The sequence below is a fragment of the Ananas comosus genome, unplaced genomic scaffold (genome assembly GCF_001540865.1).
Source record: "Ananas comosus cultivar F153 unplaced genomic scaffold, ASM154086v1, whole genome shotgun sequence".
Taxonomy (NCBI): Eukaryota; Viridiplantae; Streptophyta; class Magnoliopsida; order Poales; family Bromeliaceae; genus Ananas; species Ananas comosus.
Window position 1 is genome coordinate 47,338 of NW_017893342.1, and position 27,377 is coordinate 74,714.

At 48.1% G+C, this 27,377-nt stretch overlaps 2 protein-coding genes across 2 annotated transcripts; both read left to right on the forward strand.

Moving 5' to 3' along the window:
• The first annotated feature begins 5,805 nt into the window (after nt 1-5,805).
• Nucleotides 5,806-7,313, forward strand: LOC109705703. Its single transcript, XM_020226453.1, has 2 exons — nt 5,806-6,754; nt 7,282-7,313. Exons 1-2 carry the CDS (start codon nt 5,806-5,808, stop codon nt 7,311-7,313), a joined length of 981 nt encoding a protein of 326 aa, XP_020082042.1.
• Nucleotides 7,314-7,972: 659 nt separating this feature from the next.
• On the forward strand, nt 7,973-8,617 carry LOC109705704. Its single transcript, XM_020226454.1, has 2 exons — nt 7,973-8,368; nt 8,468-8,617. Exons 1-2 carry the CDS (start codon nt 7,973-7,975, stop codon nt 8,615-8,617), a joined length of 546 nt encoding a protein of 181 aa, XP_020082043.1.
• Nucleotides 8,618-27,377: the final 18,760 nt, after the last annotated feature.

Below are 27,377 nucleotides of genomic sequence, written 5' to 3' on the forward strand. Positions count from 1 at the left end.
TTCTTTCAAGCAGAGACCGGTTCCGAGAGGCTACCTTCCAGGACTTTAGCCGATTTTCGAGCTGCTCTCCTTCTGCACGCGTTCGGGACCGTCTTCCCTTCAGGGACGGTCGCCGAGGAGCTGAAATCTGCAGTTTTGCAGAATTCAATTTCTTAGCTCTCGAAAACCTTCCACAACTCATTTCAATCACTTTAACACCTTCGGACTTTCCGAAGTGTTCTCCTCGCATTGGTCAATTTGACTAAGTTCGACATTTTTATTTTTTCGAATTTTCGGTATATTACATCCACCCATCCTAGGACTACTCCTATCCTAGCACGCTTAACTCTCTTAACCTCTGTGGCCTTGCCACCACCCAAAATGCTTAAGCCGGGTTAAGAGTTTAGCCCTATTATATTCTCATATATAGGACTACTCTGGGTCTCACAATCTCCCCTCCTTTAAGCCCTGACGTCCTCGTCAGGCTCAGACTCACAAGTACCAGGCGATGTGAGATCTCTCGCTATCCCGTCATCCAGACTGGGCTCAGCCGAGACTCAATCTCCACACTTCCGGCCTAGTAATCTGGCTTGAGTACCAATCTGGACGCCTCGCTTCCCATGGGTTACTCACTAGCATACAGACTACTGCCATCCTAAGCATTCCTAGCACGCTTAACTCTCTTAACCTCTTGGGCCTTGCCACCACCCAAAATGCTTAAGCCGGGTTAAGAGTTTAGCCCTATTATATCTCATATATAGGACTATCTGGGGTCTCACATTGACACTTGGCATTGAACATAGGGATTAGTTGAGTTCCCTAGTGTGGCATATTGCATGAGAATTTAGTGTAGTTGATACTACTGCATTGAATATAGGGACAGGTGAATTTTCCTAGTTGTGATTCGGGTAGAAAACCTAAAGTGTTATGTTGATAACCCTAGATGGTAGGGTATTCCATGTTCCCAGTTCATGAGATTGGATCAAGCTCACATAGCCTGTCTGCACCTGTGGTGGTCGCTCCACACAGGTAGTGCACTCCGGAGTTTGTCACACGAGGGGGGCCAGTGTAGTTGCCCTTGGACCATTGTAGCTGTCCGCAAGCGGTCTCGGGGGTAGTCGAGCAGTGGGACTCCTCCCCTATGAGACTTACACACGTGAGACTGTGCGCGAGCCTCGAGTTTGCCGAGAGACTGGGTAACCTGATGAGTTACATTATTAGTGTGCATAATAGCTTGGTACTTAGCCTTAGCCTTATTGATGAACCTAGTAGTATGGTAGTTAGCCTTTACTATGAGTTACATCGATATTGAGCATAGTCGCTTGGTAGTTGGATTAGTGAATTTGCCTACATACAGTGAGTGGACGTACTATTCCTTCACCTGTGAGATCCGAGAGGGACAGCTTGTACCTAGTAGAGCGAGATTGAGTCGGGCGAGGAGCGGGGTAGCTCTTTGCCTAGGACCTTTGAGATTGAGTCAGGCAAGAAGCGGGGTAGCTCTTTGCCTAGGACCTTCGAGATTGGGTCGGGCGAGGAGAGGGGTAGCTCTTTGCCTAGGACCGTTGAGATTTGAGATCTTAGGCAAGTTGGCCTAGTCGATTGGGTTGTAACATGAATAGCATAAGTGGATTGCATTCATACCATGATTAGACATAGTAGACTGCATAACTATGTTGTAGTTGTATTCATTACACTGTTGAAGCATACTAGCATGATAGTAGGTTATTGCTAGATGATGTTCCATGCATTCTTTGCATTTGATGGCATAGTAGATATAGTAGCAGTTTATTTCTATCTACCTTTCTATCTATCTATCTGTGCCAGCTTGGACCTAGTGGGAAGATCGGCGGAGTCGGCGGCCGAACCTACTGGGAACTATATTTATATAGTTCTCACCCCGTGTGGTTTTGGGGTACAGGTATACTCGAGAGCGGACCAGCAGATGATCGCGACAAGGGCTTAGTGCCCTAGTGCTAGTTGGTAGATGCTTTCCTATTGCATTAGTTGTCACCCTATATACTTGAGAGTAGATGATGTATAGGTGTGAGGCTATTTTGGAAAAATGTAAACTTTAAGTTATGTTGTATATTGGCAGAATGTAAAGTTAATCAAATGTATAAAGTTGAATGAATGTAATAACTTAGTCTCTCTCTCTTTTATTCACTTGTATGTTATTACTCGTGATGCTTGCTCATGTGATGTTCAGCACTGTTTGTACTCTCGCTATTGTTGCATGATCGTGTATGTATTCAACTTGATTTCCTGGGGACTTGTTGTACACGATCGTGTTGTTTAGCCTTGGGCGGACAGGGGAGGTGCTGTCCGTACGACGGTCCGCCCGCCGCGCCCGAACCGTGCCAAATCGGTAGCGGCCTCGGGGCGGGGGCGTGACAATATCCTTAGAGTTAAGGATCGATCATACTTGCTATGAGTTCCGTGCTCGAGGGCGGTCGCTCCCCCTCGAGCGATGCGCTCCGGAGTTTTGCATCACGGGTTGGAGTAAACCCGAGGACGGTTTTAGCGGGAGGCAGCTGAGGGCCCGCCATGATGGACTTAATGTGGGCAAGTTAATGTGACGAAACCCCCGGATTAGCCGTGAGATTAAAGAACAAGAACAAAGATTAAAGAATAAAGAGTAAAGAACAAAGAACCTGCATACTTGCATGATTTGCGTTGAAAATATTTCCTTCTTTATTGTTCAAACATATTAGCATCATGATTATAGTTTGGTTACTATTCTGCTTATCCTTTCTATTATGCCTGAGTTAGTCATAGTGGGAAAGTCGGTGAGATTGGTGCCGAACCCACTGGGAACTTTGTTGTAGCTCTCACCCCACTATTTTCCACAGAGCCGGGACCGAGCAAGCCGGCGAGCGACCGCGGTAAAGGTATCGCACCCTAGACAGTGGCCACCCGAGTCGGGCTTTAAATTTTGTTAGTAGTATACCCTTTTATCATCTTTTGTATTTGATGATTTAAGATGTTGATGTATCAAGCAAAGAAAGAAAAGATTGTAAAGTTTATTTTGAGGCATTGTGATGTAATGAAATGTAAAGAATCATGAATATGAAAGTTAAATGCAATGTATGTGATCAAAAGAGAATTATAGTACTTGTGTAGATGTTTAGTTCCCTTTCTTTCACTCATGGCTATTGCTTACCCTCGTGTAAGCCGTTTGTGTATGTTTCCGCTAGTGCACTTCTTGTTTGAAAATGTACAGGTGATGTGACGCCCCAACTTCCCAGGGGGTCACCCATCCTAGGACTACTCCCATCCTAGCACGCTTAACTCTCTTAACCACTTGGGCCTTGCCACCACCCAAAATGCTTAAGCCGGGTTAAGAGTTTAGCCCTATTATATCTCATATATAGGACTACATTGGTCTCAGCAATCTCCCCTCCTTTAAGCCCTGACGTCGCTCAGTCAGGCTCAGACTCACAAGTACCAGACAGATGTGTGACTCGTCTCGCATCCGTCATCCAGACCCTGCTCAGCCGAGACTCATCTCACATTCCGGCTGTAATTGCTCTGATACATCTGTGACGCCCCGACTTCCCAGAGGGTCACCATCCTAGGAACTACTCTCGTCCTAGCACGCTAACTCTCTAAAACCTCTTAGGCTTGCCACCACCAAAATGCTTAAGCCGGGTTAAGAGTTTAGCCCTATTATATCTTATATATAGACTATCTGGGGTTCACAATCTCCCCTCCTTTAAGCCCTGACGTCCTCGTCAGACTCAGACTCACAAGTACCGCGAGGGATGTGAGACTCGTCTCGCTAGCCGTCATCCAGACCCTATGGCTCAGCGAGACTGCATCTCACACTTCCGTGGTAATTGCGCTTCTGATACCATCCGTGACGCCCAGCTTCCCAGGGGTCACCCATCCTAGGACTACTCCCGTCCTAAGCATCGCTTAACTCTCTTAACTCGCGGCTTAAGCATTTTGGGTGGTGGCAAGGCCCAAGAGGTTAAGAGAGTTAAGCGTGCTAGGACGGGAGTAGTCCTAGGATGGGTGACCCCCTGGGAAGCTGGGGCGTCACAGGTGATGAGCCTTGGGCGGATAGGGAAAATTCTGTCCGTTCGGCGTCTGTTTGACCTGCTCGGGCCGGCCCAAATTGGTATTGGCTCCGGGGGGCGAACGGCGCGGTTGGCGGCCGAACCCACTGGGAACTTCTTCTAGTTCTCATTACCACTAACCCTGCAGACCCGTACGCAAGCGGGGCGGCGGAGGATCGAGGCAAGGGTATTGCACCGTAGCTAGCGGCCTCGGAGTATAGGCATACCCTACATTTTGACTATTCAACTTTTGTATGTTGAACTAGTAATGTAAAATAATGTAAACCTTATACTTTGGGATAAAAGCCAATGTGATGTAAATGAATGGATAAAATGAATGTAAATGTAATAGTTTACTTGTGTTTGATTCAAAGGAAATCAAATGACTTGTATGTTGAATGTTTAGTTAGTATCGATGCTTTCATGTATTTGTTGTTGTTTGCCCTCGTGCAAACCTTGTATATCTTGCAATCTCCTTGTTGACTTGCTTGTAATATACATGTTGTTTGAGCCTTGGGCGGACAGGGGAGCTGCTGATCGTTCGGCGTTTGTTCGCGTGCCCGAACCGACCAAATTGGCGGCCCCCGGGGCGTGACAGATATGGTGGTATCAGAGCGATGTGAAAGCAAAAGTTTAGGATGGACTTAGGGACCTTAGGATTGGAAACTTAAGGAATTTAGGACATGTATGACGTGGACTTGGAGATGCGAAGGCTAATGGATTGGGTTATGATTAAAACTTCTCTAAAAGGAGTTAGAGAAGGATTCAAGTGCTTATTGTTTTCTTCTTGAAATGTTATGTGGGCGGCCGACTACATGACGCCGAGAGTTGAAAATGAACACACTTGTTTGCTTTCGCTTGATTCGGTAGTTCTTTGGAACGTATAAGGTGAGTATGTCGAGTATTAATGCGTGTGTTAACGTTTCAGGAACAAATGTCCCCGAGACGTTATACGCGTCGGTCCGCTTCGGCATTACCTGATGAGGTGCCCGAGCAAGTTGGATCTGATGAAGTCCGAGAGTTGCGGACCCAAGTAGCAACTTTGACTGGGGCTATACGACAGCAAGGGGATCAGATAGGATGGCTCCATGAGTTGGTGGCTCGACAGGCAGCGGCGGCTGCACCTGTACCTCAGGACCCGCCCATACCTGTAGCACCTACTCCGGTGGCGGCGGCACCGGTGACGGCTTTTCCTCCGACGGCTTCGGGTTCTTCAGCTCCTATCCCGGAGGTACTTGAGGCCGAGCAGGAGTGGTCGTTGGCGGTGTTGACGGCCTTCAAGCAATTTAATCCTCCGACCGTTTTGGGTGATGTGAATGACCCATGGTTGATGGAGTCATGGCTTTCCGCGATGGAGGCGTTGTTTGAAGATATCTACACCCTCGAGAAGGACAAGGTTCGTCTGTCGGCTCACTGTTTAGAGGGGCCGGCTCGATCATGGTGGACGCGAGTAAAGAATGGTCGGTCTTTGGATCCGGCTACATGTCTTGGGAGACGTTCCGGGAGATCCTGTTAATAGAGTATTTCCCAGAAAGCGACAAGTGGAAGATCAAGGAGGACTTTCACAAATTAAGGCAAGGAAACCGAACGGTGCAGGAGTACGAAAGGGAGTTCTCGCACATGGTGGATTGTGTTTCGGGCTTGGTTCATGGAGACCGGGACCGAGCGGAGGTCTTCGAGCGCGGCAACGCCTTCGGGTGAAGACCTATGAAGAGGTACTCGATCGCGCGCTGTGGGTAGAGCGCGGCAACGCCATTGTGCGCGAGGAATGCGAGGCGTTGAAAGGGACAAGGATAAGGAAAAGTCCAAGAAGCCACCGGCTTGTGGTTCCACTGGGCAGTCGAGTTCTAAGCAACCCCTTTGGTACCCAAGATCGCATTGGCGGGGAGGCAGAGGCCAGTCAAGGAGTCAGATGACTTCCTTCCCGTGTGTGATCTGTGGCGGAAACCACAAGTCGAGTGATTGTTCTCAGCGCGATGGGAGGTGTTTCCGATGCGGCCAAGCGAGACACATGAGTTGGGATTGCCCGGGCGGCGCGTCACCTACTTCGTCAGCTACTTTGGCTAAGTATGCTCCACGACAGCTTGCAGGGCTGCCACCTGCTATGTCGGCTGGGCGCGCTTCAGCACCGCGTCAGCCGGAGGGGTCACGTGCATCGAGTGGACGGGTTTTCGCCACTCAGGTGGAGGAGCAGTCTGCTGTACCGGAGGACGTCGTGGCAGGTATTATTCTAATTAATGGCATTAGAGCTAGAGCATTGTTTGAAACGGGTGCATCACACTCATTCATTGGTGCATCGTTTGCTAAGACTCATGGCATGGAGATAGTACATAATTATGACTATTGGTGGGTTAACGCACCAGAGCATTTGTTTAGAGTTCACGAGCAGTGCTTAGCTTGTCCGGTTCAAATAGGCGAGTGGATCATGCCGGCGAACTTACTAGTGTTGAAGCAGATGTGGAGATTTGATCTCATCTTAGGAGTTAATTGGCTCTCCAAGTATTATGCCAGCATTGACTGTGACAGTAAGGTGATCACTTTTCGTGAGCCTGGTCAAGAGGAGCTCGTGTATCAAGAGTGCAAAAGTTCGCGCTTCGCGGTGACTGTGTCGGCGCCGAGGGCGAGAAAGATGATCAAAAGTGGATGTAAGGCCTATTTGGCGACTATCGTGGATGCTCAGAAGGAACACCCCAAACTTGGAAATATCCGAATTGCGTGTGAATTTTCGGATGTGTTTCCGGCGGAGTTACTGGGATTGCCACCGGATCGGGAGATCGAGTTTGTCATTGACTTAGTTCCCGGTGCGGCGCCAGTTTCGAAGGCTCCGTATAGAATGGCACCGGCGGAGCTTAAGGAGTTAAAGGCCCAGTTGCAGGACTTGCTTGACAAAGGCTTTGTGAGGCCGAGCGTGTCATCATGGGGAGCTCCGGTGCTCTTTGTTAAGAAGAAGGACGGTACACTTCGACTCTGCGTCGCGAGTTGAATAAAGTGACGGTCAAGAATAAATACCCGTTGTCGAGAATAGATGACCTGTTTGATCAGTTACAGGGTTGCGGGTATATTCGAAGATAGACCTTTAGTCGGGATATCACCAGTTGAAGATCCGGCCGAAGGATGTACATAAAACGGCGTATCGTACGCGGTACGGCCACTATGAGTTTACGGTGATGCCGTTTGGGCTTACGAATGCCCCGGCAGCATTTATGGACTTAATGAATCGAGTCTTTCAACTGTTGTTGTACAGGTGCGTCGTGGTGTTTATCGATGACGTGTTAGTGTTCTCGTGGAGTGAAGAAGAGCACGAGGAACATCTAAGAACCGTGTTGCAAATACTTCGAAATGAGATGCTTTATGCTAAGCTTAAGAAGTGCGAGTTTTGGCTTTCGGAGGTGACCTTCTTAGGCCATGTGCTATCCGGGAGCGGAGTCTCGGTAGACCCAAGGAAAATTGAGGCGATTCGAGATTGGCCTCGTCCAACGAGTGTGGCTGAACTCCGCAGTTTCCTCGGATTGGTGGGCTATTATCGGCGTTTTGTGGAGGGGTTTGCGAAGCTGACTACTCCTCTCACACGCCTGACGCACAAAGGAGTAAGATTTGTGTGGAACGATGGTTGCGACCAAAGCTTCCAAGAGTTGAAAGAGAAGTTGACATCTATCCCGGTACTTGCTTTACCAACGCCGGGAGAGAGCTTCGTGGTGTATAGTGATGCTTCCTACAATGGGCTCGGGTGTGTTCTTATGCAAAATGGGCGAGTCATTGCGTATGCTTCGCGCCAGTTGAAGAGCTATGAGAAGAATTACCCGATACATGATCTGGAGTTAGCGGCGGTCATTTTCGTGCTAAAGCTATAGAAGCACTATCTTTATGGTGAGCATTGTGAGGTATATACCGATCACAAGAGCCTCAAGTACTTGTTCACCTAGAAAGAGTTAAACATGCGGCAGCGGCGGCGGTTGGAGCTGTTGAAGGATTATGACCTTACTATCCTGTACCACCCCGGGAAGGCCAACGTGGTTGCCGATGCACGAAGTAGAAAGTCAGTTGAAAACTTGGTGACGGCGATTACTAGTCAACCATTGTTGCAAAAGGAAATGCAACGGTTTGGATTGGAAGTGGTGGCGCCGGAGGTTGTGACTATCTTGGCGGCACTAGTGGTTCGACCGACCTTATTGGAGCGAATCAAAGAGCGGCAAGTTGATGATTCATATCTCCAAAAGGTGTGGGATAACATTGACGGCGGACGCGCCGGTGACTTCGGCGTGGGATCCGACGGTGCACTTCGGTTCAGAAATCGGTTGTGTGTGCCCAAAGATGATGAAGTTCGCAAGATGGTGTTGCAAGAGGCGCATCATTCCCCGTATAGTATTCACCCGGGTGGCACTAAGATGTACAAGGATCTAAAGTTACATTATTGGTGACCGGAAATGAAGAAAGACATGGGGAAGTTTGTGGCGCAGTGTTTAACGTGCCAACAAGTGAAGACTGAGCGTCGATTTCCCGCGGAAAAGTTGCAGAGCTTACCAATCCCCGTGTGGAAATGGGAGGACATAGCAATGGACTTTGTGGTCGGATTACCCTGATCGCAAGCTCGACATGATGCCATATAGGTGGTTGTGGACCGTTTGACGAAGTCGGCTCATTTCTTGCCGATCCACAACACGTGGTCAGGAGACAAGTTAGCACAAGTCTACTTGGGCGAGGTAGTGAGATTGCATAGGGTTCCATTATCGATTGTATTAGATCGAGACCCCCGGTTCACTTCTCATTTCTAGAAGAGCTTGCAGAATGCTCTAGGCACGCGGCTCGATTTCAGTACGGCGTTTCATCCTCAAAGTGATGGCCAGTTAGAGAGGACAATTCAAATACTCGAGAATATGTTGCGAGCGTGTGTACTTGATTATAGTGGAGGGTGGCATGAGTATTTGCCGATGGCGGAGTTCGCTTACAATAACAGTTATCAAGAAAGTATAGCGATGGCGCCGTTTGAGGCTGTCACGCCCCGGGACCCAGCGGAAGCCCGCCCGGCGCGTGCCCAGACCCGCCATATGTCTACAACATATAAGGCGTCTAAAAACAACAATAATAAAAGCACTAATACAAGACATCTAGGAGTATCAGAGCATAATAAAAGTCTAAATGTTACAACAAGGGATAAGGTTAAAACTGTAAATCCACTAAATAGAACATAATGTGGTACAAGAAAATCCCAGATACAAGTGCTATAGGTAGATACATAGGTGGTCTCTATACATGGATGCAAAACCTCTCACTCTCTCAACTACAAAAGAAAGAGTAACCACCTAGGCAAGGTACCGCTCCTCGCTAGCTAGCTAAGCGACCCCCTTGCCGCGATCCCGTGCCTCCGCCGGTGCCGAAGGCTCTGAAAAGGAAACCATAAAACAGGGGCGTGAGAACTATTAAAAATAGTTCCCAGTGGGCAATTACTGACTTCAGTGAATGCACCACACGGCCCAAAGCTACAAAAGAGGTCAGTGACTATAAAAGTAGAAAAGCGAAAAGTAAGTAAAAATGTAACTTACTACAACATGATATCTCTACTTAGCATAATTAACATAAGTACGAAGCAACTATACATGAAGTAAAAGTCTCCAACTATCATAATGTTCACAATGCGAAATAGTAAAGTACCGATGTTTACTATTCTAGTCAATGTCCAAGTAATACTCTAAGTCATCATCTGTCCACATGTCATAATAAACACTCAAAGTCAAATCTGAAGAGACCCACCCGAAGGCTGTCTATGGCCCTGAGACCCACCCGAAGGCTGTCTGGCCGGTGCCGAGCCTAATGGCCCCGTGGTAGTCAACATCCCCACCCTAGGAATGAGCCTGGCCCACGGCAATCCACTTCGGCGCCCAATCCCGCATGGCGAATATGAATCGCGATGGCTATCTCCGGAGTGCCGGCTTATAGGGAGCGACCCTCACAAGCATGTGCGAATGAGCACAATGGCAAGTAATCAAACGATCTGTCGTAAGTACCAAGTCCTCATGTCTAATAACATGGAATGTGTCAAGTATATCAATGGCCTATCCCTATGTCATCATGTCTCTAACATGGAATATAGCAGATGTGGAGTGGCCTATCAATATGTCTCTATGTTGCAGTTTCATAGTTTACTAGTCTCAAGTGCCCCTTGATGACACTCTTGTTCTCTATGTCAAAGCATGGCAACTATGTTCCAAAGTACATATTCCAAGTCATAATCCTCATAAGAGATGTATTTTCCACTTGCAAAATAAACATTTTTCCCATATGCATGCATTCTACTCATATAGCTCTACTATATAGTGAAATTTTCATGATACACAAGGCATGCATTTTAAGTGCTCCAAAATTCATATAAATCCCATTTAGCATAGAAGTGAATTTAAAAATATTTTACAACAAATAGAAAGAGCATAGGGGCCATTTCGCCCCATTTCCCCGAAGCCAAACCCACCGATGACGACGAAACTCCTCGTTCGCTCCAACGAGGGTGTCCTCTAGTCTCCTAGTACCCTAAAGGTGTGAGAACATGTGTCATCTAGTCGAAACGAACGACGCTAAGTTCAATCTTTAAGCTATTCAAGCATAGGTGGAGGAAAACTGACCTCTAGTGCAAAATCTCCTCTAAAGCTCCGAAAGAGAGCTAGAGTCCATCCAATCCCACCTAATGGAAGCCTCTAAACCAATCAATCTAGCTTCAAAAGCCCTAGATTCAAAATACCCAAAATAAACCCTAATATCACAATCTCTCCTATCAAAGTCATCCTGATACGATCGTCAACCAAAGTCAATTCATCAGTCCTCATATAAGGTTCTATCCTGAAGGACTCAATTCCTTGTAACGCGCTCCTGACACGGGAATTATCAACTTGGTACCTTCCCTCATCCAGTTTTCCATCCATTCAGTGAGAGTTCCACAACTCAATCACCTCAAACCTGCCTACGCAGTCCAACCTCGCACATCCTATCAAAATACCCCAAGTCATCCGCAACGGTTCTACAAATCCACCCAGAGGCTCGGATTATCATTCCGCGAACCCTTCCACAGGTAGAGTATTATAGCTTAGCAGCATCATCCTCGTGATGTCCACACCTAGCATCACAAACCCATTTGAGGTACGACCTCAAACTCCAACATCAACAGCATTACTCAGATTACTCACAATCTTAACAAGTACACCCACAACTCAAGGCCATCTGACAAGGTCAATGGGCCTCAGCAACGGTCTAAACCTCCAATCGTGGTTCAATTTGAATCACGAGAGTCGACATACAGTCGGAACGGCCCAACCGTCCCACAACAGGTGAGAGTGCTCTTCCACGAGGCAAAACACCATCTATAAAATCTCCCTGTCAATTGAGCTAACGATTAGTGACTCGATCGGACATAACGACCGATCAAGGACATTCTTTATTTCAAGGATTCTCGATCACCCAAAGCTAATGGCCACTCAGGCCCCAACCCTCTCCAACACTTACCCTATTTTAGGTAAGGGAGACTATCAACGCATCTAGCGAAGTAAATCCTCAAATCGCACTATTTCGTGCTCACCGTCCTCAAGGCGAGTCAAGTCAGCTCGCAATCCAAGGGTACCCAGGTACCCCTAACAACTCCACACAAAGGAAGGCCAATCTATTTGTTGCACACAGAATCATCTCACGGGTAGGGCGTTCGAAAACGACACACCCGATCACCGATCATCCACACACGCCGAAAAGGTTCACACTACAAAATCCTCAGGTTGGGTAACTACACACTAAGTGTGTCTCGATCTCACGATCCAACACGTGGCTTTCCACGTTCTAGGGTCCACGCTCAGACTACCATCCTGACCAAAAACTCTGCCCTACCCGCAGGGTACAGGGCGCTGGCACCACAGCCGACGCACCTGCCCAAGGGCCCAGGCTCCAAGTCCCCAAATGGTCCAAGCACGGGTCTCTCCAAGCACTATCCGGCAAACAGCCGAGTCCGGGGTACAACTAATGCAATCCTCGTGAAATCTACAAGCATAGCAAAATATGCCACCCGCAACCCGCAAATCAATCGCCTGGCTCGAGAGCTACACAATGTCGCAAACAGCGAAACTAACGAAATGTAATGCAACTCGTGAATACGATCATACAGATGCAATGCTCCAATAACCAACAGATGCACAACTCGAATGCCACAAACGAAACTGATACCTGTAGTCACAAACTCGCCGCTGCCGCTACTCTGTCTGGGCCACGTACAGGCGTCTGCTCAGGGCCCGTCGTGACCCTCCGTCTGTCGCTGACGGGTGGCCTTCCGGCCTGACAGTGAGTAAAAGCATCCCCCGGCTGGGATCCGGTAATACTGTACCGATGCTGAAGATGGCGCGATGCTAACCCCTCCGAACAGTCTGCAGGAGTGACCCTCCTGGCCACACGAGTAGCACCTGCCCTGCCATCTGTGAGCACTGCTGCGGGAAATGACGGCCACCGCAGATCACGCAGCTCTGAGTCTGATGACGCTCGGATCCTCTATGCCGTGCTGATGGCCGTTCTCCGACTGCTGCCTGGCTCCAGTTCTCGGCGGCCTCCCAGAGGTGCGTCTGACTCACCCTCAGTCACGGTCTCATGCCATTTCCTTTGTTTGAGCCTTTCCGAGTTTCTGTAGTCTGCCGCGCAGCTTTCCACGATGGAGCGCGGTTACCACATTTTGGTAAGTTGAGGAGTGGAGGTTCACAACCGTAAAATCGACGACCGAAGTCCTCGGCTCGAAGATGCGAGCTTATCCTCGTCGTCTCGCACAACAAAGGGCGCATAGCGTAGAAGCTGAGAGAACTCCTCTCGTACTCGGCCACAGTCCGATCCTCCTGGCGATCTCGCGCAATCCTGCTCCACTTTCTCTTCACCGCGACGAGAGTATATGCTCTAATAAGAGCTCCTTGAATCTCAAGAATCGCTGCTAGTCGGTCGGGATTATCCTGGATGCCACACCACCAACTATAGCCGCCATCCAAATGTGAGTGGCGAGCCAAACTCTATCTCTCTTCTCCACGAAGGTGTCGCGGAATAACTTCTCATAATCAGTCAACCACTTTCAACGATCAGTGGTCGATTTTCTCTCCATCAAAGATCTGGGATCGCGCTCCTGAACTCGTCGAGGCAGATCCATGAGCGCTGCCGCTCCGCTCTTTCAACCATCAAGGGAAAAGTCGCCGCTGTCACAGACACCTGAGCGGTGGTGCTGTCAATGCCTTCTCCCGAAGGGCTACCGTAAGTGTCATCTGCGAAGTGCGAGTACAGGGAGATGACCCACGGGCGCAACTATTTCAACTGCGCGGGTAGTACCGAGACCGAGCCTCCCCGGCAGCTGCCTGTTGTAAAAGAAGGTCCTCCAGGCGCGCATCGTACTTCCTGTCGGCGTGCGTATCCACCAGCTGTCGAGCCGCCGCCGCCTGCTGCGTCACCAGATCAGTGAGGGCCACAAGCTGACTCCTCAATCACGGACCTCTTTGGATAGCGGAGGCAGCGGGTATCTCCGCTTCCTCAAAGTCGCGCATCGTCCGCTCCAACTACTTAGTGCGTGAAGTAGCATTGACACTACAACATCATAAAAGCGCAAGTTAATATAACCCACGCTATCGCAACCCGCTTCAATAATATAATCCCAATATGCGAAAGTAAAGAGTCCCAACTACTAACTCCGATGTTACATGTCGGCGCCAACGTAACGCTCGCGGAAGTTAGAAGTCAAACTACGATTTAACTCACTTTCTAGAGTTATCCAAGATACCCAATCCAGATACTTTCGCTTACAAGTCAAATAGACCTCGTCTCTCCCGAGCCTATTTCCTATAGTCCAATCCGGCCTAAGGTTTGCTAGGTCCCCTAATACTCAACCCTAGCTCTGATACCAAATTAATCTGTCCATATATCTATCTGTTTATTGAACTAACCTGCAGGTTGCCTCTCTTTGACCTATTGGTCGAGCTTTTCCCTTGGGTGGCCGTACCCACTGGGAACCATGGAGTTGGTTCTCACCCCACGTTGTTTTGGGGTGTTACAGGTTCGCACGTGAGCGGCGCGGCGGCGCGAGGCAAGGGCGTAGCTTCGTAGATAGCGCCCTACCCAGAGACCAGAGTTAGCAGTACCCCGTCGACATAGCTTAGGGGTATGGGGTGTTATTAATGAAAAGAACACAATGTATCAACGTGTAAATAAATTTGTAAGAACTTAGATTGCATTTGGATGAAAAAGAATGTAAAAAGAACTGTGATGTAAAAAGTATGAATGTAAATGTTTGTAATAATATAGGATGTGTTTATGTTGTTTGATACCTTCCATTATGCAATCTTGATTGATATCAGTTCCTGATTGGAACCTTCGTATTGTATGGATTGCGTTGCCTTGAATGTACAGGGGAGACTCTGTCCGCAGTACAGGGGAAACCCTGTCCATTCGGCGATGTCGGCGGCGCTGCGACCTCGGCCAAATAGGCGGGTGGTCGCGAGTCGTGACAGGAACACTGTCAACGACCCACCAGAAAGTCTGGAAAAGCTCGACACACAAATCAAACACTCGAACCTCGCAATTTGCAAAGGTCCAGTGTGTTACATTCACCCCTCCTAAAAAGGAGTTTCGTCCGCGAAACTCAAGGCAGAAACACACCTCAAGGCTCCATCTGAAAAAGATGAGGATAGCGCTCCTGCAAAGCGCTCTCTAGTTCCCACGTTGCCTCCCGCTCCCCGTGGTTGCTCCAAAGAACCTTCACATACGGAATATCCCGATTCCGCAGTTTCTTCATTTCGCGAGCCAAAATCTTCACTGGTTGCTCCTCGAAGCTCAAATCCTCGCGCAGCTCCACTGGTATAGCTTCCAAGACATGAGCTGGATCAAGAATGCACCTCCGAAGGACCGATACATGAAAGACGTTGTGCACGCCAGATAGGTTCGGTGCTAGAGCAAGTCGATACGCTACCGGACCCATACGCTCCAAGATCTCATACGGTCCAATGAAACGGGGGCTCAACTTTCCCCGAATCCCGAATCTCTTGATTCCTCTAGTCGGCGAGACTTTCAAGAAAACATGGTCTCCCACTTGGAACTCCAAGTCCCGCCGCCGTCGATCAGCGTAGCTCCTCTGTCTACTCTGCGCCGTCAAAAGTCGCTCCCGAGCAATTCGAACCTTATCCTCAGCTTCCTGGAGCACATCAGGGCCTAAAGCCAATCTCTCGCCGACTTTACTCCAATGAAGTGGCAATCTACACTTCCGTCCATAGAGTGCTTCAAACGGCGCCATCTTGATGCTTGCTTGATAACTGTTGTTATAAGCAAACTCCGCCATAGGTAGATGCTGCGACCATCCTCCCTGGAAATCCATCACACATGCCCGGAGCATAACCTCTAAAGTCTGTATAGTGCACTCCGACTGTCCATCACTCTGCGGGTGGAATGCGGTGGTGAAATCCAATCAAGTGCCCAAAACGTCCTGCAGACTCCTCCAAAAGAGAGACACGAACCGAGTGTCTCGATCTGATACTATCGGTGTAGGCACTCCATGAAGTCGCACAATCTCGTCGAGGTACACTTGTGCGAGCTTCTCCCCAGTCCAAGTCATATGAATACGTATGAAGTGCGCCGACTTCGTCAATCTATCCGCGATCACCCAAATAGCATCATGCCCAGCCTGTGAGCGAGGCAATCCTGTCACAAAGTCCATGGTGATCTTCTCCCACTTCCACACAGGGACAGGTAAACTCCGAAGCTTCCCTGCGGGAACTCGGTGCTCCACTTTTACTTGTTGGCAAGTTAGACAACGAGCCACAAACTCACCAACGTCCTTTTTCATCTCGGGCCACCAATGAAGCAACTTTAGATCCTTGTACATCTTGGTGCCACCCGAATGTATAGCATAGAGCGCCCGGTGCGCTTCTTGAAGAATATCTTCTTTAATCCCCGAATCCGCGGGTATACAAATCCGCCCACGGAAACGTATCCATCTCAGATCATCCCAAAAGGGAGTCGCTGGTGCAACCATCAACCATTTTACCTTGAATCTTTTGCAATTCCAAAACGAAAACTTGCTTCTCTTTGATCCTATCCAAAAGACTAGGTTGCACTACCAAATTCATCAACCTCAAATTCACCACTCGGGAGTACTCTCAATCCCACTGCAAAATATGGTCGGGGCTAAGCTCAAAAGCTTCATCAGTCTACTAAGATCGTCATCTTAGTGCTAACTCAAGTCCAAGTAAACTCTCACAAGCCTAGGCCAAAAGGCCTAGCTTCGACAGAAGGCTCACAACGCAATCACTTTGAAATTTCCGATCCCAATGCCTTTCCTAGCATTGGATGCTCCAGGTGTCCATGGTCCCCAACTCAATTCTCGCGATAGAGGTGGATCAATCCACCGTTCAACGACAGCTCTCTATCAAAGTCATCCTGATGCGATCGTCAAACCAAAGTCAATTCCATCAGTCCTCATATAAGGTTCTATCCTGAAGGACTCAATTCCTTGTACGCGCTCCTGACACGGGGAATTATCAACTTGGTACCTTCCCTCTCACAAGTTTTCCATCCATCAGTGAGAGTTCCACAACTCAATCACCTCAAACCTGCCTACGCAGTCCAACCTCGCACATCCTATCAAAATACCCCAAGTCATCCGCAACGGTTCTACAAATCCACCCAGAGGGCTCGGATTTATCATTCCGCGAACCCTTCCACAGGTAGAGTATTATAGGCTTAGGCAGCATCATCCTCGTGATGTCCACACCTAGCATCACAACCCATTTGAGGTACGACCTCAAACTCCAACATCAACAGCATTACTCAGATTACTCACAATCTTAACAAGTACACCCACAACTCAAGGCCATCTGACAAGGTCAATGGGCCTCAGCAACGGTCTAAACCTCCAATCGTGGTTCAATTTGAATCACGAGAGTCGACATACAGTCGGAACGGCCCAACCGGTCCCACAACAGGTGAGAGTGCTCCTCCACGAGGCAAAACACCATCTATAAAATCTCCCTGTCAATTGAGCTAACGATTAGTGACTCGATCGGGGACATAACGACCGATCAAGGACATTCTTTATTTCAAGGATTCTCGATCACCCAAAGCTAATGGCCACTCAGGCCCCAACCCTCTCCAACACTTACCCTATTTTAGGTAAGGGAGACTATCAACGCATCTAGCGGAAGTAAATCCTCAAATCGCACTATTTCGTGCTCACCGTCCTCAAGGCGAGTCAAGTCAGCTCGCAATCCAAGGGTACCAGGTACCCCTAACAACTCCACACCAAGGAAGGCCAATCTATTTGTTGGCACACAGAATCATCTCACGGGGTAGGGCGTTCGAAACGACACACCCGATCAACCGATCATCCACACACGCCGAAAGGTTCAACACTAACAAATCCTCAGGTTGGGTAACTACACACTAAGTGTGTCCTCGATCTCACGATCCAACACGTGGCTTTCCACGTTCTAGGGTCCACGCTCAGACTACCATCCTGACCAAAACTCTGCCCTACCCGCAGGTACAGGGCCGCTGTCACACACAGCCGACTGCACCTGCCCAACGGGCCCAGGCTCCACAGTCCCCAAATGGTCCAAGCACGGTCGTCTCCAAGCACTATCCGGCAAACAGCCGAGCCGGGGTACAACTAATGCAATCCTCGTGAAATCTACAAGCATAGCAAAATATGCCACCCGCAACCCGCAAATCAATCGCCTGGCTCGAGAGGCTACACAATGTCGCAAACAGCGAACTAACGAAATGTAATGCAACTCGGTGAATAGCCGATCATAGATGCAATGCTCCAATAACCAACAATGCACAACTCGAATGCCACAAACGAAACTGATACCTGTAGTCACAAACTCGGCCGCTGCCGCCTACTCTGTCTGGGCCACGTACAGGCGTCTGCTCAGGGCCCGTCGTGACCCTCCGTCTGTCGCTGGACGGGTGGCCTTCCGGCCTGACAGTGAGTAAAAGGCATCCCCCGGCTGGGATCCGGTAATACTGGTACCGATGCTGAAGATGGCGCTGATGCTAACCCCCTCGAACAGTCTGACAGGAAGTGACCCTCCTGGCCACACGAGTAGCACCTGCCCTGCCTCTGTGAGCACTGCTGCGGGTAATGACGGCCACCGCAGATCACGCAGCTCTGAGTCTGATGACGCTCGGATCCTCTATACAGTGCTGATGAGCCACGTTCTCGCGACTGGCTCCAGTTCCTGGAATGTCTCGGCGGCCTCCCAGAGTGCGTCTGACTCGCACCCTCAGTCACGGGTCTCATACCATTTCCTTTGTTTGAGCCTTTCCGACGCTCCTGTAAGTCTGCCGCGCAGCTTTCCACGATGAGGGCGCGGTTCACCACGTCTTGGTAAGTCTGAAGGTGGAAGGGTTGCACCAACCGTAAAATCGATGACCGAAGTCCTCGCTCGAAGATGCGAGCCTTATCCTCGTCGTCTCGCACAACAAAGGGCGCATAGCGTAGAAGCTGAGAGAACTCCCTCTCGTACTCGGCCACAGTCCGATCCTCCTAGCGCATCTCGGGCAGATCCTGCTCCACTTTCCTCTTCACGCGGACGAGGAAGTAATGCTCTAATAAGAGCTCCTTGAATCTCTTTCAAGAAATCGCTGCTAGGTCGGTGTCGGGATTATCCTGGATGCCCACCCACCAACTATAGGCCTCGCCGTCCAAATGGTGAGTGGCGAGCCAAACTCTATCTCTCTCCTCCACGAAGGTGTCGCGGAATAACTTCTCCATATGCGTCAACCACTTCTCAACGATCCAGTGGTCGGTTTTCTCTCCATCAAAGATCCTGGGATCGCGCCTCCGGAACTCGTCGAGGCGATCCATGAGCCGCTGCCGCTCCGCTCTTTCAACCATCAAGGGAAAAGTCGCCGCTGTCACAGACACCTGAGCTGGTGGTGCTGTCAATGCCTTCTCCCGAAGGGCTACCGTAAGTGTCATCTGCGAAGTGTCGAGTACAGGGGATGACCCCCCCGGGCGCAACTATTTCCACTGGTGCGGGTAGTACCGAGACCTGAGCCTCCCCGGCAGCTGCCTGTTGTAGAAGAAGGTCCTCCAGTCGCTGCATCCGTACCTCCTGTCGGCGTGCCGTATCCACCAGCTGTCGAGCCGCCGCCGCCTGCTGCGTCACCAGATCAGTGAGGGCCACAAGCTGACTCCTCAACTCACGGACCTCTTTGGATCCGGAGGCAGCGGGTATCTCCGCTTCCTCAAAAGTCGTCGCATCGTCCGCTCCAACTAACTTAGAGCGTGAAGTCGGCATTGACACTTCAACATCATAAAAGCGCAAGTTAATATAACCCACGCTATCGCAACCACGCTCAAATAATAATACCCCAAATCATGCGAAAGTAAAGAAGTGTCCCAACTACTAACTCCCGATGTTACGTTGTCGGCGGCCAACGTAACGCTCCGCGAAGTTAGAAGTCAAACACTCCGATTTAACTCCACTTTCTAGAGTTATCCAAGATACCCAATCCAGATACTTTCGCTTACAAGTCAAATAGACCTCGTCTCTCCCGAGCCTATTTCCTATAGTCCAATCCGGCCTAAGGTTTGCTAGGTCCCCTAAGACTCAACCCTAGGCTCTGATACCAAATTAATCTGTCACGCCCCGGGACCCAGCGGAAGCCCGCCCGGCGCGTGCCCAGACCCGCCATATGTCTACAACATATAAGGCGTCTAAAAACAACAATAATAAAAGCACTAATACAAGACATCTAGGAGTATCAGAACAGAATAAAAGTCTAAATGCTACAACAAGGGATAAGGATAAAGCTGTAAATCCACTAAATAAACATAAAGTGATACAAGGAAAATTTCAAATACAAGTGCTATAGGTAGATACATAGGTGGTCTCTATACATGGATACAAAAACTCTCACTTTCTCAACTACAAAAGAAAGTGTAAACCACCTAGGCAAAGTACCGCTCCTTGCTAGCTAGCTAAGCGATCCCCGTGCCGCGATCCCGTGCCTCCGCCGGTGCCGAAGGCTCTGAAAAGGAAACCATAAAACAGGGGCGTGAGAACTATAAAAAAATAGTTCCCAGTGGGCAATTACTGACTTCAGTGAATGCACCACAAGGCCCAAAGCTACAAAAGAGGTCAGTGACTATAAAAGTAGAAAAGCGAAAAGTAAGTAAAAATGTAACTTACTACAATATGATATCTCTACTTAGCATAATTAGCATAAGTACGAAGCAACTATGCATGAAGTAAAAGTCCCCAACTATCATAATGTTCACAATGCGAAATAGTAAAGTGCCGATGTTTACTATTCTAATCAAGGTCCAAGTAATACACTAAGTCATCATCTGTCCACGTGTCATAATGAACACTCAAAGTCAAATCTGAAGAGACCCACCCGAAGGCTGTCTATGGCCCTGAGACCCACCCGTAGGCTGTCTGGCCGGTGCCGAGCCTAATGGCCCCGTGGTAGTCATCATCCCCACCCTAGGAATGAGCCTGTCCCACGGCAATCCACTTCGGCGCCCAATCCGCAACGGCGAATATGAATCGTGATGGCTATCTCCGGAGTGCCGGCTTGTAGGGAGCGACCTCACAAGCATGTGCGAATGAGCACAATGGCAAGTAATCAAACGATCTGTCGTAAGTACCAAGTCCTCATGTCTAATAACATGGAATGTGTCAAGTATCTCAATGGCCTATCCCTATGTCATCATGTCTCTAACATGGAATATAGCAGATGTGGAGTGGCCTATCAATATGTCTCTATGTTGCAGTTTCATAGTTTACTAGTCTCAAGTGCCCTTGATGACACTCTTGTTCTCTATGTCAAAGCATGGCAACTATGTTCCAAAGTACATATTCCAAGTCATAATCCTCATAAGAGATGTATTTTTCACTTGCAAAATAAACACTTTTCCTATATGCATCCATTCTACTCATATAGCTCTACTATATAGTGAAATTTTCATGATACACAAGGCATGCATTTTAAGTGTCCCAAAATTCATATAAATCCCATTTAGCATAGAAGTGAATTTAAAAATATTTTCAACAAATAGAAAGAGCATAGGGGCCATTTCGCCCCATTTTCCGAAGCCAAACCCACCGATGACGACGAAACTCCTCGTTCGCTCCAACGAGGGTGTCCTCTAGTCTCCTAGTACCTAAAGGTGTGAGAACATGTGTCATCTAGTCGAAACGAACGACGCTAAGTTCAATCTTTAAGCTATTCAAGCATAGGTGGAGGAAAACTGACCTCTAGTGCAAAATCTCCTCTAAAGCTCCGAAAGAGAGCTAGAGTCCATCCAATCCCACATAATGGAAGCCTCTAAACCATCAATCTAGCTTCAAAAGCCCTAGATTCAAATACCCAAAATAAACCTAATATCACAATCTAGGGTTTCATCTCAAATCCAACGGTAAAACTTCAATTTAGAGGAAAAGGATGAGCTACTAACCTTTTAGAAGCTTCAAACAAGATTCAAAATCCTCAAAGTGTGGAGATCTCCCTCTCCCCAAGCTCCAAGGTCAAGCTCCCATGGAGGAAAAGCTTCCAACAAGCAAAAAGAGCAAAAAGAGGGTTTAATCCTCCAAAATCCAAGAGAATGGGATCAAATCCAAGGGGGAAGGAGAAGAGGGGTGCCCTACCTTGCCCTCTCTGTGATCTGAGCTTATGAGAAGCCCTAAGGGGCGTGGGGTACTAATAGAGAGGCTACAAAAGCAAAAACACCCCTGCAGTTCAAACTGCACGAAATCTGCCTCCTTGTACCGGTACACGGGCTCTTGTACCGGTACAAGGCCCACGAAAATGCAAACCCGAGGCTCGGGTCGCGGGGTCTGCGGCTCTGTACCGGTACAAGCCCGATGGCTGTACCGGTACAACCATCAATCCTTGTACCTGTACAAGACCAACCTTGTTCCGGTACAAGCTCTGCTGCAGGCTAACCCGAGAGCTGTCCAATGAATCCAATTTTTGGATTTTGGTACCAAGCTTACAAACACAATTCTCGGGACTCAAACCATAGGTTGGAACACTGTCAACGACCCACCAGAAAGTCTGGAAAAGCTCGACACACAAATCAAACACTTGAACCTCGCAATTTGCAAAGGTCCAGTGTGTTACAGAGGCACTCTATGGGCGTAAGTGTCGCTCTCCTATCCATTGGAGCGAAGTGGGTGAAAGAGTCGCCCTTGGTCCGGATGTGGTGCGAGAGGCGGAAGAGAAAGTCCGTTTTGCTCGCCAATGATTGATGACGGCACAATCGCGACAATGAAGCTATGCGAATAAGCGCCGAAAGGATTTGGAATTCGCGGTTGGCGACCGTGTGTTTCTCAAAGTGTCGCCAATGCATGGGGTGAAGCGGTTTGGCATTCATGGGAAGCTTAGTCCACGATATATCGGGCCCTACGAAATTCTAGACGAATTGGGCCGGTGGCGTACAAGTTGGCATTACCGCCGAAGCTTGCGGGAGTGCATAATGTATTCCACGTTTCGAATCTTCGCAAGTATTTTCGGAACTCCTCACATGTGTTGTAGTATGAACCGGTGGAGTTGCATGAGGATGTCACCTATGAGGAATTCCCGGTGAGCATTCTTGCTCGAGAGGAGCGGAAGCTACGGAATTGGACTATTCCGTATGTAAAAGTGCAATGGAGTAATCACTCGAGGCGTGAATCCACGTGGGAACTAGAGGAGAAGATGCGCGAAGTCTATCCTCACTTGTTTGAACAAGTGGACTACGGTACGTGTTTAAGTTTCGCGGCTGAAGCTATTTTTATGGGGTGGGGAATGTAACATATCACTTTCCCGTAAATCATGCCGAGTTCCGTCGAAATGTGCGGAATGCGGAGTGGAACAAGTTGGTATAGGTTCTAAGTGCGTTGGAACCTATATATATAGTAAAGGGACCCGAGAGAGTGAAAGTTGCAATTCTGGCTAAGTTCCAGAATTTTGGACTCTCGGGGACCGGTCCCTGCGGGGAGAGACCGATCCCCGTATCCGTAGCCTACCTAGAAAGCTGGAAAAGCGGCTAAGTCTTGGAAGACCAGGCTACGGGAACCTGTCCCTACGGGGAGAGACCGGTCCCCGTAGGTGAAAAAGTTGGGAAATGGCTAAGTCAGGAAATATTGCTCTGGGGAACCGGTCCCTGCAGAGAGAGACCGGTCCCCGTGCGTGCAGTCAGCCCGAAAAGAGTGGAAATTTGGCTAAGTCCTGTTAGGTGTACTCTCGGGGACCGGTCCCTGTGGGGAGAGACCAGTCCCCGTATGCGAAAATCGCCCAGTTGAGCTGAAGTGAAAAATGGATAGTTGAGGGGTTTAAATGCAAAAGTGGCATGTAACACACTGGACTTTCGCAAATGGCAAGGTTCGAGTGTTTGATTTGTGTTTCGAGTTTTTTTAGATATTCTGGAGGGTCGTCGACATTGTTCCGACCTATGGCTCGTATCCCGAGATTTGTGGTTTAAAACTTTGCACCAAAACCCAAAAAGTTAGATTATTGGTGTGCTCTCGGGTAGCCTTCAGCAGGCTGTGTACCGGTACAGGGTTGATGGCTGTACCGGTACGGGGTGATGGCTGTACCGGTACGCGGGGCCGTGTACCGGTACACAGGCAGCTTCTCAGCCAACCCGAGGCTCGGGTTTGGCATTTTCATGGGATGTGTACCGGTACGCGACCCCGTGTACTAGTACGTAGTGCAGTCAGCAGACTGCTTGAACTGCAGGGGTGTTTTTGCGATTGTAGCTTCTCTATATTAGTACCCCACGCCCCCTGGTGTTCCTTGAGCTTGGAACCAGTGGAGAGGAAGGTAAGGGACCTCTCTATTCTCCCTCTTTGATTTCCTTTGTTTTTATTGGGATTTTTCGAGGTTTAATCCTCTCTTTTTGCTCTTTTGTGCTACTTGGTGCTATTTCAACCATGGGAGAAAGCTTGAGGCTTGGAGTTGAGCTTGTTGAAGGAGAGATCTTCAACCCTAGTTGACTTCTAGCCTAGTTGGGAGCTTCTATAAAGGTTAATAACATGTTTCTCTCATTAGATTCATATTTTACTTGATTTTCGTTTAGAAACCCTAGAAATGAGAATTTGGGGATTTTTGATCTAGGACTTTTGGAGCTCAATTGATCGGTTTAGAACCTTCCTCTAGGTTAGAGTGGAAGGGTTCTAGCCCCCATTTGGAGCTCGGGAAGCGTTTGCTTCACTATAGGTGAGTTTTGCCCTTATCTTGAGTTTGTTATTGTTTTAGCTTGTTGTAGTTCGTTTTGTTCGTGTAACTCCCCTAGTTTTACCTATAGGGAGCTAGGAGGTTAGTAGGCACCTCCCTTCGGCGAAACGATGGGCTTCGAGGAGACTTGATGGGTTTGGCCTCACCAAAATGGGATAAATCATCCCTATAATGGTTTTTACTTTTTGTAAAATGAGAATGCATACATATTCTTACTAGATAGAATATTGAAGAATTTTAGAATGCTTAATATGTGCATGTTATGTATAAAGTATATTGGACCTCTATGTAGTAGAGAACTGTTCATATTTGGAACCTTGCATATGGTTAGCATTCTTACATTTGATTGAGATCATGTTGCATGTAGTGCAAATGACATGTAGATTACACTCTTGGACTTAGAACGCATGCTTGGCATGGTTGGACATGTGGTCATTGAGTGACATAGGTTAGAGTGTATGTAAATTGTAAGCTAATGTCATAAAGCGGCATTAGGCTTGGACTAGAGATGGATTTAGTAAGCTAATGTCATAAAGCGGCATTAATCTTGGAATGGTTTTGGACATAGTGAAATGATGCCATAAAGAGGCATCGGACATAGTGAACTTAGTAAACCTTCACTTGAGGCACAGACTAGACCTATGGGTTGCTAGTGAGTATTTCCACGTTTTAGACATGATGACATAGTGACAGGCCACTGAGACACATGCTACATTCCATGTTTTAGATATGATGATAGGCCATCGAAAATCTACTATATTCCGTATTTTAGACACGATGACATAGAGATAGGCCATTGGGACAATTACTATATTCCGTATGTTAGACACAATGACATAGAGGCAGGCCTTTGGGACATGTGCTGTATTCCGGGTTTTAGATCCGATGAAACAGTGATGAACCAATGGGACCTGAGACGGACTTATTCGCTTGCATGCCATTGTGCTCATTCGCACATACTTGTGAGGGTCGCTCCCTACAAGTTGGCACTCCGGAGATAGCCATCGCAACACACTCCCTACAAGTCGGCACTCCGGAGATAGCCATCGCGACACATGCTCGCTCGTGCGGGATTGGGTGCCGAAGTGGGATGCCGTAGGGGAGGCTCATTCCTAGAATGGGGATGTTGACTACCATGGGGCCATTAGGCACGGCGCAGGCCAGACAGCCTACGGGTGGGTCTTCAGTCCAGACAGCCTACGGGCGGGTCTTACAAGATTGGAACTTTAAAGTAGACACATTGACTAGAACAGTAAACAATAAGTGATAAACACTACTTGATTGTATATCGTAGTTGGATTCAGTTTACATTGAGAATAGTGGTACCCTTAATTGCCACTAACATACTAGATAGTATACTTCATAGTATTACCTGTTGCATCATAGTATACTTGGTAGCCATGATAGAACATAATTACTATGCATTGGCACATTTGGATCATATAGAGTAGAGTACTCCATGATGATATCCCGATTATTTATGGCATAGTAGAATAGCATTTTACTATATGCTTTATTTACCGCAGTTAATTTCTGTTATCCATTTCTGCTTTCGATTTGGGCCTAGTGGTGCATTTTGCTAAGGTCAGTAATTGCCCACTGCGAACTATAAATTATAGTTCTCACGCCCCCTGTTTTATGTTTTCTTTCAGAGCCTTCCACTCCGGGAGAGGCTCGGGATCGCGGGACAGGTTTCGCCTCGAGTTAGCTATCGAGGGACTTGGTGATAGGTGGTCCACTTCTCTTTTGTTTTCTTTTGGAGAGGTTGTGAGAGTTTTGTACCTGGTTATAGAGACCACCCTGTTTTTGTATCTTGAGATTTGTGATGTATTAATTTGCTTTATGCTTTAGTGGTTCAATTCTCTTTTTGACTCTACTTGTTGTTAGAACCTAGCTGTGTATTTGCTCTGATATCTCTAGATACTTTCAACTTCTTGTTCATTCATTCGTTTTGTTGTAGACGCCTTATATGTGCAGGCATATGGCGGGTCTGGGCACGCACCGGGCGGACCTACGCCGGGTCCTGGGGCGTGACATGGCATGTGTTGGGTATATGTGTGAGAGGGATGAGTGTTAGGGCTCATTCTCTCCCACACCAACAAAACATATCCCCCCCCCTCTCTCTCTAAAAACCCTTCTCCTCTCTCTTCCTCTCTCTCTAGGGCTTAGACCAAAGTGGGATTTGGAGGACATGGGTGGAGAAGAAGAACAAGTTGAAGGTGTAGCTTGCAAGAGTGCAAGAGTTTGAGGCAAAGCTTGGACTCCAAGGTGAGTTTCCATGATATTGAGTTAGGGTTTTGGTTTGTTTCCTTCTAGCTTGCTTCTAGGAGATGATTAGAGGATTTCCCCCATGTTTCTCATGTGTAAGGACTTAGTTGGGAAAGATGATATTGTACAAGGACCTATACTTGGGGCTTTTGGATTTTGAGATCGAAGCTTGGGTTTGATCTCATTTTAACCTAATTGGTAGGTCAACGAACCCGTTGGTGCACTCAGTTCGGCGATACGACGAGCGTGCACGAAGAAATTGAGGAAACACGTTAAATTGGTATAGATTGCCATAGCTTGCGGCGAAGGCGTCTAAAAATCACGAAAATAGGACCACGGCATCCTAGCATCACCAAAAGGTGGGGGGTGCTGTCCGAAAACACCGGATCTCTTTCTATGTCTATGTCACTTCCTTTGAGCATATTGATGTAGGGTAGCTTACTATGTGTTCTTGGTTGAATTGCATTTATATGCTTAAAGAATATGTGAAATGATAAAGAACCATGTGAACCATGTGTGAAAGAACCCTATGTGTATGTGAATGTGAGAATGGACTATGACAATAGTAAACAAAGGTGACATTGACATTAGTGACCAGATTGGCACCGAGAATGTAAATGACTAAACAAAGTTTAGTTTATTATTGGCATCAGGACCACTGTGGTTTTGTGTATTGAGACAGGTTTGGCAAGACTTCCTCAAATTGAGGATTGGATCGTACTCACACTAGCTATGGCTTGAGGACGGTAGCTCCTCCTCAAGTGGTGTACTCCGGAGTGTAGACACCACGGGGAGAGGCCTCGTCATTTGTTCCCTCGGGTGGTAGTGCTAGTAGCATCCCCCGGTAGATGGGAATTGTGG